The sequence below is a fragment of the Grus americana genome, chromosome 1 (genome assembly GCF_028858705.1).
Source record: "Grus americana isolate bGruAme1 chromosome 1, bGruAme1.mat, whole genome shotgun sequence".
In the NCBI taxonomy this organism is placed as follows: Eukaryota; Metazoa; Chordata; class Aves; order Gruiformes; family Gruidae; genus Grus; species Grus americana.
Genome location: NC_072852.1, coordinates 121298499 through 121311709, shown reverse-complemented (window position 1 = coordinate 121311709; position 13211 = coordinate 121298499). Strand labels below are relative to the sequence as shown.

At 43.9% G+C, this 13211-nt stretch overlaps 1 protein-coding gene across 4 annotated transcripts in view; it reads right to left on the bottom strand.

The window, feature by feature from the left end:
* UMODL1 (uromodulin like 1) overlaps positions 1–13211 on the bottom strand; it is a 77159-nt gene that overhangs the window by 12878 nt on the left and 51070 nt on the right. For all 4 annotated transcript variants that reach the window (XM_054820830.1, XM_054820837.1, XM_054820845.1 and 1 more), the window contains 4 exons: positions 10913–11025; positions 4068–4281; positions 2423–2560; positions 60–517 (listed from right to left, as the gene is read on the bottom strand). In XM_054820830.1, the coding sequence (XP_054676805.1) occupies positions 60–517; positions 2423–2560; positions 4068–4281; positions 10913–11025 (923 nt within the window). The remainder of the gene's footprint in view (positions 1–59; positions 518–2422; positions 2561–4067; positions 4282–10912; positions 11026–13211) is intronic.

The following is a 13211-nucleotide window of genomic DNA, read 5'->3' as shown; positions in this document are numbered from 1 at the left end:
CCCCCAAGAGAAAAAAATGCTTCAGGACTTCTTCTCATTCACCAGCTTAAGGGACTTACGGTTTCAACTTCAGTGCCACAGTCGCTCCAGCCTGCCTGCAACACAACGTGAGTGCCATTGCTGATGCTCACGTTGCAGTGAGGCTCCCCCAGGTACAGGGAGGTTTCTGGGATAGACTCCTGCTCTAAAAATCTCTTCTGGACAGCAAGGACGATCTTCTCAATTTCACAAAACACACTCACTGCATCTTTAATGGAAACCTCCTGGGCAGGTTTATTGAGGGGGACAGGAGATGCTTGAGGAGAAAAGTCAGAAGTTGACACAGGATCAATGGTGAGAGGAGGCAGCATCATGCTGGAGAACGTGGTGTCCTCCAGAGCTTTGTGCTCAGTAGCAGAGAAGTCCAGTGAAGCAGGGGAAGAAACATGAGTTGAAGTTTGCAAAGATGTTGCAGGTAAAACTGTATTGTGTACAGGTTTCTTATTCGTCACTGGAGCCTTCTGGCTGATAGGAAATGCTGAAGAGTGCCAAAAATAAAGATACTGTTATAATTTACAGGTTCAGATTGATTTCATAAGGTAAAAGCAAACTCTTAGGAGGAAACTCACAGTTACTGGCAGGAAACTAGCTTCTTTTGGTTTTTTTAACCTGCTCTACTTACTGCCAAAGCTGTGGCTTTTTTTAAGAAAGAGCCCAAGAGATACATAAAGTGCCTGTGAGTAAAGCTGAAGTGCTTTATTTCCTGAGAGCTGCAATAATTAGTGTGCTCAAGCAAAGCGTGTATACATAGTGCTTGCAAGAGATGCCCAACTGTAAGCTGCTCAGCAAGTGTTCATATATTTTTGCTTAGTACTGTAGGAGACTGCATACTTCTGGATAGGGGATATAAACAGGAGCAGAGTTTGTTAAAAAACCTGACCCCATTTGTGACCAGCTGGTACCCAAAATATGTGACCCTGAGCACTTTGGAAAACCCATTTTGGGGAAAGTGCAGGACAAACCTTATGTAGCAGAATCACAGAATCCCAGAACAGTAGGAGTTGGAAGGACCCCTTGGAGATCATCTAGTCCAACCTCCCTGCTACAGCAGGATCACCTAGAGCAGGTTGCACAGGATCACATCCAGGTGGGTTTGGAATATCTCCAGAGAAGGAGACTCCACAACCACCCTGGGCAGCCTGTTCCAGTGCTCAGTCATCCTCAGAATGAAGAAGTTTTTCCTTATATTGAGATGGAACTTCCTGTGTTCCAGATTGTGCCCGTTGCCCCTTGTCCTGAAGGCCCACATTGCACATATGTGTCCTGAGAGACACAGTGGGGAGTTGAACAAATGTGTTAGTAGCAATCTTTAATGGTTCCAGGAAGAAAGCAAACACGGAAAAAGGGGAAGCAGACATTGAGATCAATGTGTATGTATGTCAAACACTTGATATCCAGCACAGGCTCTGGAGTTACTCCATGGCTCTTTGCTGGTAGAAACAACCTAAGTATTCATCCACCACTGACTTAGAGAGTACCAAGATAATAAACTCCATTTGCAGTGAAACACAAAGGATGTGTCTCATCACACAAAAAAATCTCCTAAATAATTTTAATGGGTTGTACATACAAATAGCATCTATTTCCTGAACAACATATAAAATCTGTACATATGTATATATCCTTCCAGAACTCCCCAGCTTTTGGAAATGCTCCAAATTAAAAGTTGCTGATTTGAACATAAGAGAAAGAAAAAGAGAAGTCTGAGCTCTTTCAGAGCTGAATTCCCCAAAAGCTCATTATCATAATGCAAAATACTTGGTTAAACAAAACTGAGCAGAGGTTAGTATCAGTTGACAAATCCTTGTGACTTCAGCCAAAGAGTAGCTTATCACTGTGGCTACAAAAACAAATATAAATTACTGAAGATGCCTAAAAGAATTTAGGAGCTTAAAGACCCATCATACGTCAGCTAACAAATGATTTAAGGAAATAGAGAAGCTAGATCAATTTACTCATAACAAAAAGTAATTCGTAATACCAACATTTCATCCCTGCTGCCACAGAGGTCAAACCACCACCTAGAGCTTTCTGTTGCCTTCTCTATTATCTCTGCTGTCCCTTTGCTACTGCTGATGAAAATGACTAACAATCTTGACAATCCTATCTAATTTTAACAGCAAATATGAGAAAACAGAACTGTTAGAAGAACCTTACAAATACAGCATTAAATATTAATATAATAAATTCTCATGACAGAGTATCACAGTCAGAAATGCTTAAAGTCTGCTGCAAGACTTTTCCCATTAGGATCCAGCTGAAAACAATGAACCAGTTTCATCCCTGGCAACTTTCAAGATCTATGGCAAGTGTGATCATAATCCAATAAAGATCAGATCACTAAGCATTCAGTTAGCGATTACATAATAAAAAATTTTTTTGCCTTCACAACTTCTTCCAGGCCTTTCTGGATGCACATCAGCAAATCCTTCATTGCAGCTGCACTGGTAAAACCCAAGTGTGTTATGGCACAATGCATCTGGGGAGCAGTCATCTTCTTTGCTTTTGCACTCATCGTAATCTGTTGGGTATATTTAAGCAAAAGGCAAAGGTAGAGAGTGTATAAATGAAAATGTGATAGTTCTGAAACTGTAGCACAGTCATATCATCATGATATCATAGTGAGATTACACCTCTTAGGTGTGATACTCTATGTGTCAGACAGCTGCTGGGTCTAGAAGAGGTGGGAAACACAGCCTAGAGGGCTAATTGCAAGGCACTGACAAAACCGTCCAGGAGCTGTGCTACCCATGATGCTCAGCAGATACTCACTGAAATGTAGGCACCCTGCTGCAGAGCTACTACACTCCTAAACTGATCAACAGCCCAAGGGGATGCTTCTAACCCAGGGGTCTTCCTCAGCTGCCTCCCCTCATTCCGCACTCCTGAGGAGATGGTTAGTAAATGCCCAGCATGAGTGAAGCAGAAGGTTTGTGTGACTGGTCCAAGTTTCAGTCTAGTTGCTTTCTTAATTTTTTACCCGGCCAAAATTTTCACTTTTGAAAGGATAAATATGCTTTACATCTCTTTCTCTTCCCAAGGTGCAAATAAGGACGTACTACCATAAGTGGGACTCAGAAAGCAGCACTAACCACCTGCTGTATGGAGACCTGTCCCTGAAACAAACCATTTGTTTTAGCACAGGTTTGAGGGGGGCAGGCACTCTACAAAGCACTACCATAAGATAGTCATGACCTTACTAATTAATGGGATATGTAACTTTCCAGATTCACAGCTATAAGGGTAACAGGCAAAGAGAATGTACAGGCCAGACCATACACATCCTTCTGAAGTCATTTCGTGTGAGATTCTAATTGACAGCTTGTAATAATATTCTTTGGACAAACGTATCATGTTAAGGATATCGAATTTGCTATTTTTTCCAGAGATGACACATCAATTTGTGAAACAGAATGCACCAGCAGTTAGTCAGGAGACTAATGTTTCTTGTTAATGACTTAAATTACATATAAAGGAAAAGAAGTTGTGCAATCAGTCGTTGTGCTGGTCTTGGTAAGATGTGGACTTTCATCTGAACTCCCAACCCACAGGTGTGTGAGGGAAACACATACTCCCAGTGCATAAGAATTCACATGTTCATTTATTCATTTCTTGGGGTTTCTATCTCATGCAAAACTATCAGTGCAAAGCAGAGGGTAATGTATTTCAAAATTATTTTAAACAGAGCTAGTTATATCTGTTTCCACTGGTAGCTTATAAAACCCTCAATTTGTGACCACTGTTTCTAACATGTCCATATCTTCTTCTCTATAAAATTAATGCTAGCTATAGACAAAAAGACCAGCCAATTTTTCCTTTTGGACCAGGAATATCTCACTTCTTATTTCATCTTTTGATGTTCTCTGAAAAAGCTTATTGGATGGATAAGCAGGAGCAATGTAAGGAGAGAGAATGGCATTTCATCCATCTGTTTTACAGATACTTTCACCTTAAAAAATACAGATTAATAATAAGATCTATCATCTTTCTAGTTCTGAAGAACTATTGGGATACAAGCTGCTCCTTACCATTTATGGAGACACTGCTCTTGTCAACTGTGAAATAGGAGCTGTGTTCAAAGGCATCATGAAAAGTGGTGATGATGTAGTAGATATCCACATCTTCTGCAATCAGTAAATTGAAACTTACTACTGTGCTCCCGTTAGTAATACCCATTATCAACACTTTAATCAGACCGGCATCCATCTGCTGAAGAATGTCAAGGGGCAGAGATTTATGTACCTGGAATAAAAACAAAATGCATGTGGAGATGGACAGATAGAAGCAATTACATTTTAGGCTTTGTACGCTGCCCAGAAGAGACCATTATGCATTACAATTGTGCTTCATACTCTGGAGGGAAGCAGCTGAAAATTGACCTTTTGCTTTATAATGTTTCCACTCTACAGCAGTTGAAGGATATGGTATATATTTAACCATGAATATTAAAAAAACTAAGAGATTAAGATACGTCATCTGTCATTTGGCACAGGTCCTTGCCTCTGGTAACAGCAAGGGAGGGAGGAGACCACAGGGAAGTTCCCATGTTCTGCCTTTCAAAATGCCTCCAGGGGCAGGGGGCAACCAAATACAAGGAGGAGCTGCTGATGGAAGTGGAGATGCCTCCTGATGCTCCACGCTGCATATACATCTCAGAAGGCTCCCTCAGCTCAGGTACATTATAGCTTAGAGCAGACCACCCCCAAGCCTTTCTTCACAGGTGGTTTCTCACCAGAGCCAAGCAAATAAGCAGAATTCTCCTGCCTATCATTGAGTGTAAACCTTCCTCTTTTTAAGTGCCCGGAGCAGGGTAAAGAAAACAGAAGGGTGTTTCATGCCATCAGCACTGCAACGGAATTCAACCTCCCATCAAGTCAGTCTCCAATTTGATTTCAGAAATATTTCATTAAAGTCCTCCCTGAGGAATATCATATTATTTCTGCAAATTCTGACTGTCATTGAGGCACACAGCCCTGACTCACAGTCCTCCTCGAGAGTCCAAGATCAGGGCTAGGAAATGGCTCTGCACTATTTTGAGTGGGAACAATCACCCTCAAAGTATAGCAGCACCAAATCACAGCTGAATTTAGGGCAGTCTAGAGAAATCAGTAAAATAAGCATTCACGTTCTGTACACAGCGACCTTGGACTTCAACAGTAGACTGAGAAAGAAAATGCCACCTTTTTCAAAGCACACTGAGCCTTATTCATGATAGCCCCAGAAGCAGCCTTCTTTACCACACGGGAGAGCAGGGCGGTCTGCTTTCTGTGGGCTGGGAAGACACAGCCCTGTGTGAGCCTTTACATCAGCTGGGCTACTCAGCCTCTCCACCATTCAGCTCAGATGGAGACACCAACCCCTCTTGAAGAGATAAGCAGACTGGAGCTGTATGTTCGACCTCTTCCCTCTTCACCCTCCAAGGCTGGGTGGTACCTCTGGAGGGCAGCTGCCCATGGGAACATCTCCTCCTCCTCCAGGAGTGCAGTCCATGGGGAAAGGTACCTGGGCATACACGGGAGCCCAGGGCGGGACACGTACAACCACTTTTGCATTTCCAGCACCTTTGCCCTTCCTCTCCAGGCTAAGCAGCAGCCACAGCAGGAGCAGACACAGGTCCCATCATCTCATGGGACCAACTCCAGACAAGACACAAGGCTAATGTTATCTCAGCTTTAAAGAACATGTTGACAAAACATTACGCACAGAAACACAGGCCTATTTCTAAGAAACTCACCTCAAAGAGAAACTAGTAAACATCCACAGGTGCTCCCCTATCAGTCCTTTTCCTCTAGTCACCCAGACAAGGGGTCCTACAAGACTGCACTGGACTCCCTGCCTACCTGCATGTCCCAAGGGAAACCAGGGCACACACACACAGGTGCACGCACACACACATACACAGGTTTGCACGCCAGGCCTTGCCCCAACATCTAACCACAATGCAGGCAGAGCGCATACCTGAAAATCAGATGCCAGGGTGAGCACAGGCTGAGCAATACCATCTATCAATGTCGCGAATTCTCCCAGTAGAATTGTATGTTTTCTGGTCTCCTGTTCTCCAGGAGATGCTCACTGATCCTCCGTGTTTCTTAGTATCTTTCACATGTGCCTGGGAAGTCTTTTTATGTTCTTCCACACTTGCAAATAAAAAGTGCAGCAACAGAAAGTGTGGGACAACTTTCAAGCCTGCATCAGGCAGGTAGCACAGGCTGTTCTGAGCTATTGGTATTAAAATCGCACTCAGAAACTGCCAGCAACAGTGCAACAGGAGACTGCCCATGGTAAGAGCAGCTCCCAGCAGCGCACAAAGGACAAATTCCATACCATTCCTGTCAAACCTCCTGAGCCTGGGATACACATAGCTTCCTCGTACGTAGCAGCCACTAGCTTCAATGCAGGACACAGAGATGGAAACAGCCACAGAAACACCTAATTTTTTGTGATTTCTCAGCATACTTGCTCTTTGCCTTCACCCTCCCATGGCTGTCAGGCTCCCAGGGGATGCCAGCAGAGAGGCAGACACAGAGTAGCAGAGCAACCGCACCATAAGGGCCAGACGAGCAGCATTTGGCCCATGTGAGAGCTGGTCCATCGCTGCCCTGCACAGGAGAGTCGCACCTCTTTCCCAGCACATTGCTCTGCTTTAGACCCTCTCTTTAGGGTACATATCGCTCACTTTATTCCCTAGCTCAACTTTCCAGAGAATTAAGGGGGGCAGGCAGGAGTTACATTGCTGTCACCTCCAACCCCTTCCTCTACACATCTTCTACAGGAAATATCTGGAGCAGCAGGGCTGGATTTCAGCCATGAGTTTAAGGCAGACCTTATGACAGCAGTGTAATGCTCAGCGATGCAGGCAGTGACTCCTACCAGGGAGAGCCCAGGGAAGAGGCAAGGCAAGGGTCAGCGGTAGGAGCCGACAGGAGAAGCAGCCTCATTTCTCTTGCGCCCATGCACAGAGCTCGTGCATTTTGTGCTGGCTTCTCCTAGCTGACCACAGCTCTCGCTCAGCTATGTGCCAAGCCTGACTTACCTGCCTGCTGTGTGTTATCCAGCCCTGACTTACTTGCCTGCTATGTATTATCCAGCCCTGCTGCCAGGCCCAGATTTCACAGGCGTGCTGCAGCCCTTTTCTGAGCTGTCAGAGCTGATGTGTGTTGCGTGCACTTGGTGGAAAGGTAACATGCATGGGGCAAACCCCCTGCACACACCTGGAAAGGGCTCCCACGTGCCTGGAAGTCCCACACAGAAAACCTTGCAGTGCCCCATGGGGCACGCAGGCAGAGCCGGGTGGATGGAAAGAGGTAACTTCCCTACGAAAGCCTGGGCAGATCACAGGCTACACTTGTCAGCCCCAAAATCTCCCATTTCACCAAGCCAGGGGGCTCTTGGGCCCCTTCTCCTCTCTCTTTCTGCTGTTTCACAAGCAGAAGGTCATCCCTAAGTTTTAATCTTTCATAGTTTTTGTCTGAACTTCTGGACATCAAATACACACACCTGTGACATCTTCTTAGCCTACCCAGATTTTACCTGTATTCCCTTCTCATCTGTCCTGAAGATTTTATTTTATCAGTGCCTCCTTTTACCTAAGGCTTGGGATTTTTTTTTCTGTTTTTGCTTGTTTGTTTGTTTTGTTTCCGTCCTTATTCATATTTTTCCTCACAAAGCAGGACTCAGAGCTTGAGAAGTGTCAGGGGGACATTCACGGTATTTGTATTTAGCCACTAGGTGACACTACAAAACCCTTTATCCAGAAGGCTACATGATTTCACAAAAGGTACCACACCTTAGGTTATCAAAATAACGGTTATTGAAGTGGGGCCAGAAAAAAAGGAAAAAAAAGAGTGAACTTTTTAGAAGGAAATATTCAATATACACTACCCTTGAGTATGAGGTTTTCTTACTAGACAAATAAATTATCTTGGGATCCATCATTGTATCTACAATTTCTGTAGCACACAAAGGAAACACTAGCAACGCCAGACCAGGAGAAATAGGCACGCCAGAAGAAGAGTCACCAGAAGGGGAGAGAACATGAGCAAAATTAACACCAGCATCAAGGGAAGGGAATGTCCCTTGCTCAGGCAAGAAAAACAGGAGGCAGAAAAAGTCCAAGATCAGGGCCAGATGGAAGGCACACTAAGACCCATTTAACGTGATGGGAAAGGCCAGTAGGTTTTTTCGAGCAAAAGGAAAGCGGCAAGCTCAGGCAGCCAGGCTCACCCATGGGTGGCTGTGGCATGTTTGGTGGGTTTTCTCAGACCACCCATCCATAGGTCCCAGGCAAAACATCAGCAGCTCTTTGGAGCTATTGTGGGTACCTGCACAAGCAGCCTGCGTGGCTGGCAGAGCAGGGAATGCGTTGGTAGTCTGGAAATGGGAAATAAGTAAGCAAAATGTACATTAATTTGAACAGAACCCTGCATGAAGTCATTTTTTTTTCACTCAAAGAGAAAAAAACCCTCCACACTGTCAGCACTTTGGCAGCACCTTCAGAGAGAAGGTACTAGAGCACACATCTCGCAGCCACCATCACCAGCAGCTTTAAGGATCTCCCAAACTGGGAATAAACTCAAATTACCAAAAGGGGTGAAATCACACTGAAATAATGAAACTGCCTTAATCCCTGTATCAACAGTCATTCCACATTCAAATAGCTTTAACTGCAATCATTTTAAGATTGCTAAGCTACATCAAACGAAGTCTGTGCTTCTTCTGAATGAGGGGGCCACCTTGATAAGGTAATATAATTTATTAGTTTTACACGTTCTGTCGATGAGTATTTAAGACACCTGAATTCAAAACAACCTTTTCCACTCAGCAATTTAATGCACCTCAGTGAATGCATTTTCAATTCAAACTTTTTGTTTTCCTGATTTATTTTCCTGAGGACAAGCCCCGGCTGTCACAATATTCTTCTTGGCTGTTGCAAAAGATGAGCTGAGCAAAACTGAAGAAGACTAAAATACTCTCTTGCCCTTAGCTATGTTGTTTTTCAGTTGCATTGCAAGGAGGATGGTGAAAGAAGCCTGGACAATGACAGTGCAAGTTGTCACATCAAGTTTTTACCTCATTCTCATCTACACATTATTTAAAGGTCGGTATTTCCATTTGCTGTGCTGCCAATTTAACCACATGGCACTTAAGTGCTGAGGCAGCTCTACACTCAAGAACATTATACACATTAGGATTTATAAATCCTCTGAATGGTAGATGGTGACTCCAAAGGGTTTAAGAAAATCTGCGGCAGAATTTATTTAACTGGAACCTGATAGTGCTTTTAAAGCCCATGAAGCTTTCCTCGCTCAGTTTAAAGGATCAATTTCTGGCCCTTATGACCTGAAAAGGAAATATGCAGATCTTTTTGTTTTCCTAAACTTCCTTTTCTTTGGCATCTAGAAACACAACATTTGTAATAAAACACTGACAACCTATTTTGCCATATACAGTAGCTATGATTCTGTAGCCTATATACAGTGGCTCAGAGGTAGATGGAATCAACACATCTCACCAGCTGATCCACAAAACTGATACACTGGAAAAAGGAGTTAGTTCCTTATAATCGCAAGTGATCATTTTCTGCCTGAAACTTTGAGAACTGAGTAAAACTGACACAAAGCCTTACTTTAGTTTCTTTATGTAATCATTGTCCAATTTTTCCAAATATATTTGTATCAGTGATTTTCTGGATTAAGGTATCTGACTGAATAGCCCATGAAGAAAATATATTCATTTTAGTCCATTTTAATACTATGCTATTCCAAAATAGCCTCCAGCAGAGAGTGATGCTGAATGAGAGTGAGGACAATGGAGAATTGCTCCCTTTTCACTTTGCTAACCACATCACTCTCATTTTGTGATTACTTTTCTGATGTGACAGCTTGGGGCCGAAACAACTCCGCTAACACATCCAGAAAGGTGCAAACCGGTAACGACCAGTGGGAAACTTATTTGATATCCAAGAAAACATCGTGCACAGCTAAATGGATTGTGCTTTTCCCTCCTTGCAGTTGTCTCTAACCCCACACTGGGCTGACCTCTGCCTGAACAGGCACCGTTGTCAGCGCACCCGCTGCGGACAGCTATATTTCAGTGGCAGGTTGTAACTCTGTACGCAGCGAGAGTTTGGAGAGGCTTCTGCGGGATTTGAAAATTCATATGATTGTCAGAGATGGATTTATCATCGCAGTGATGAAGGCCTCTAAAAAGTTAAGGGGAGATAGGGAAGGCAATAAAGCAGCCCAGCATAACCAGCGGTTATCCAAGCCACAGGTGTGTTTGAGTAAACACCAGCAGGAACAAACTTCTGATAAATTCACTAAGAACTTAGGAGAGTGATACCATCAAAGGCAATGCCTGAGAATTATGACACCATTAGATGTGCAGCTGATATTGCAGTGTGCTTTGATATCCTGCGCTCTAATTAGAAGTGAGGGCAGAGGTGACTTAAAAGAAACCACTCCCTTTCCAGATACAGGGCTACAAAACGAAGGATGACTATAAGAAATGTCAGCCTTAAGGTATTATGACAAAGGGTAATAACAATCAGACAGTTCATTAATATACCGCTGTGCAGGGCAAGGATATCAGAGCACTTCACAAATATCCATTAACTTTTCACCACACCCCTGGAGGAAATCAATAAACCAGTATAACTTGGTGTAAGAAGCAGAGGAAGCACCAGAGAATCCCCAAATCCTGATCTCACTGTAAAACATGGCTGCACACTCATCCTGCAGTCTGACAGTCAGGGGAACTCAGACCTTACAGGTGTGTCAAGGGACACACGTGGCATACGGCCTTCATGGCAAAAAGATCACACACTTGGTTTCACTGAGACCGGTAACAGTTCACATCCTACTTAGCCACTTACTTCATCAGCAAAGAGCTGTGCAAAGGTTTGGTATTCCTCACTGCTCGTATTGCTAAAACCTGGAGAGTATTTCACATTTGTTATCCGCACCATGCCACTGAGTTTCTGAACAGCTGCAAAGTAAGAAAAAGACAATTTAAATATACACTCCACGGGCTGTAGTCCATGGACAAGTGTGTGACAGTTGCTGGCATGCCTGGTCACACAGGGTGTGCATCAACTCATAACAGCAGAAGGCCAGCCCTCTGAAATGTAGCCAAAATCTGAAATGCCTAAACATAGGCATCCAGCACCTTAGTCTGCCCTCTTGACCCTGGATGCCTCTGAAGAAGGGCACAGACCTCCTGCAGGTCTTGTATCGGCCAGCTCTGCCTGTGAGAGACTGCTTTCCTCCCTACACACATCTGTCCTGATTTCAGCAGTATACAAGGACCAGGTTCCAGCTCTGAGACTGTCAGACTCCTATACTGAATTTTGGTCTCCCATATTAGCTGTTTTTTATGAAGCAGTAAGAATTGAAAAGCAGGGCTCTGCATAAACTCTGTGGATCACATTATATCAAAGTTGGTTCCAGTCACATTGGGGACAATAATCCTTTGAGCTGGGACAGGTTCGAGAGGAAAAGAAATAGTCATCAAGTAAAGCTTTGCAGGGGAGAGGAGAAAGTCATGACTGCTTAAAAAGCCACCAAAGCAAGCTTCCTTTATCCCATCATACTTTTGATCCCACAGGAACCCTCACCACCACTGGTCAGGTCAAAGGTTTGGGGCTTGCTTTTTGCTATCTCTTTTCCTGTCACGTGAACATAGGTATTTAGGACATAAACTACATTCAGTTACCTGATGTTTAGAAGGGAAAATGTTCTGAACAATTTTCGAATTAAAAAACCCCAAAAAATCAGTTTTTAAAAGCCATGACAGACTTATGAAGAGTTGGTTGACCCTCCAGGTCAGAGGTGTTGCCACAAGGAGGAGCTCTATATTAAACTTAAGCAAACATGGCTATTTGCCCTCTAAATTTCCTGTCCTGGGCTAGTGAGATACCACTATGGTGGCTCCTCCTCTTGTTCCCCACACATTCATAATCCCTTCTCAGGCTTCTTTCCCAGCAAAAGCACTTGGCTGAATATTTAATTCATCAGGAAAAGAAAACAAGTTTTTATAAACTGAGCTTGTTCGTGTGGAATTCTTTAATTTGTTTTCCAGCTGGAAGAAAATGACCTTTGGGTTTTGTCAGTTAAGATTAGCTATTTTGGTTTTTTTTTTTTAAATGAACATTTTTTGTTTTCATTTAAAAAAAAAAAAAAACTACATTTTTTTACCCTTCCCTACATTGAAAGGGGGCAGGGGTGACACAAAGCAAAGCAGTCAATGGAGCTTTTCAACATCAACATGTTGTTCAGTCCAAAATGATTTGATTCCTCCACTTGGCCACCAAAGTCCCAAAGGAGCTATTTGCCCAGCTCTGTTCCCGGGTCCCACCAATGCCAGGCAGAGCGAAGGATACAACATGAAGAAGAGAGAAAACAGAAGCAGAGCAGAGGCATCAGCATGGCTGCCCAGAGCTTACTGGGACTGGAGAAGCAGACACTGTGCCACTGGTGATCAGGACTGGTGGTACAAGAGAGGCCGGAGAAGCAGCAGAGCTGACCTTAGGTGGCTGAAAAAGAGGTTTTCCAGGGAGAAAGGAATGAGGGAGAACCGGAAGTGGGTCTGGATGAGTGGTGACCCCCAAGAACAGGAGACTGTAGAGGAGGGGAAAAAAGCAGAGAGGAGTGCAGTTTGGGATCAAAGAGATATGGAGGGCATGAGAGAAAGAATAAAGACAAGCAGAAACAAAACGGAAATGGGTATCACTTCCTAACACACTAAAGAAAAAATACATTTAGTGATGGGCTGAGACAGCAGCATTCCTATCCCAAACAAAACCATAATTTAAAGACCAAATCTGACTCTAACCTTGACTTATGATTCAGCTCCAACCAACAGAAAAATGCCCTAATTAACTGCAATACATCTACCCAAATCCAAACAGAGGAAGCCCTCCCTGCCAGCCTACCTACTCTCAATTACAGCTCTTGAAAAAGCGGCTCACAGGTTTCCACGCAGGTCCTGCCCCACAGGGGATTTGCGGGGCTCTGCCTAATCCATCCTCGGCTGAGAGGAATGAGAAGGCAGGTCGTTTGTCTTCACAGGTCTCTAAGGTGACCCTACAGGCGGCTGCTGCTGCAGTACCCTGATGCCAGGGCACACAGGAGAAACCAAGATCCGTGGCAAAAGGACAAGCAGCATATGTTTTG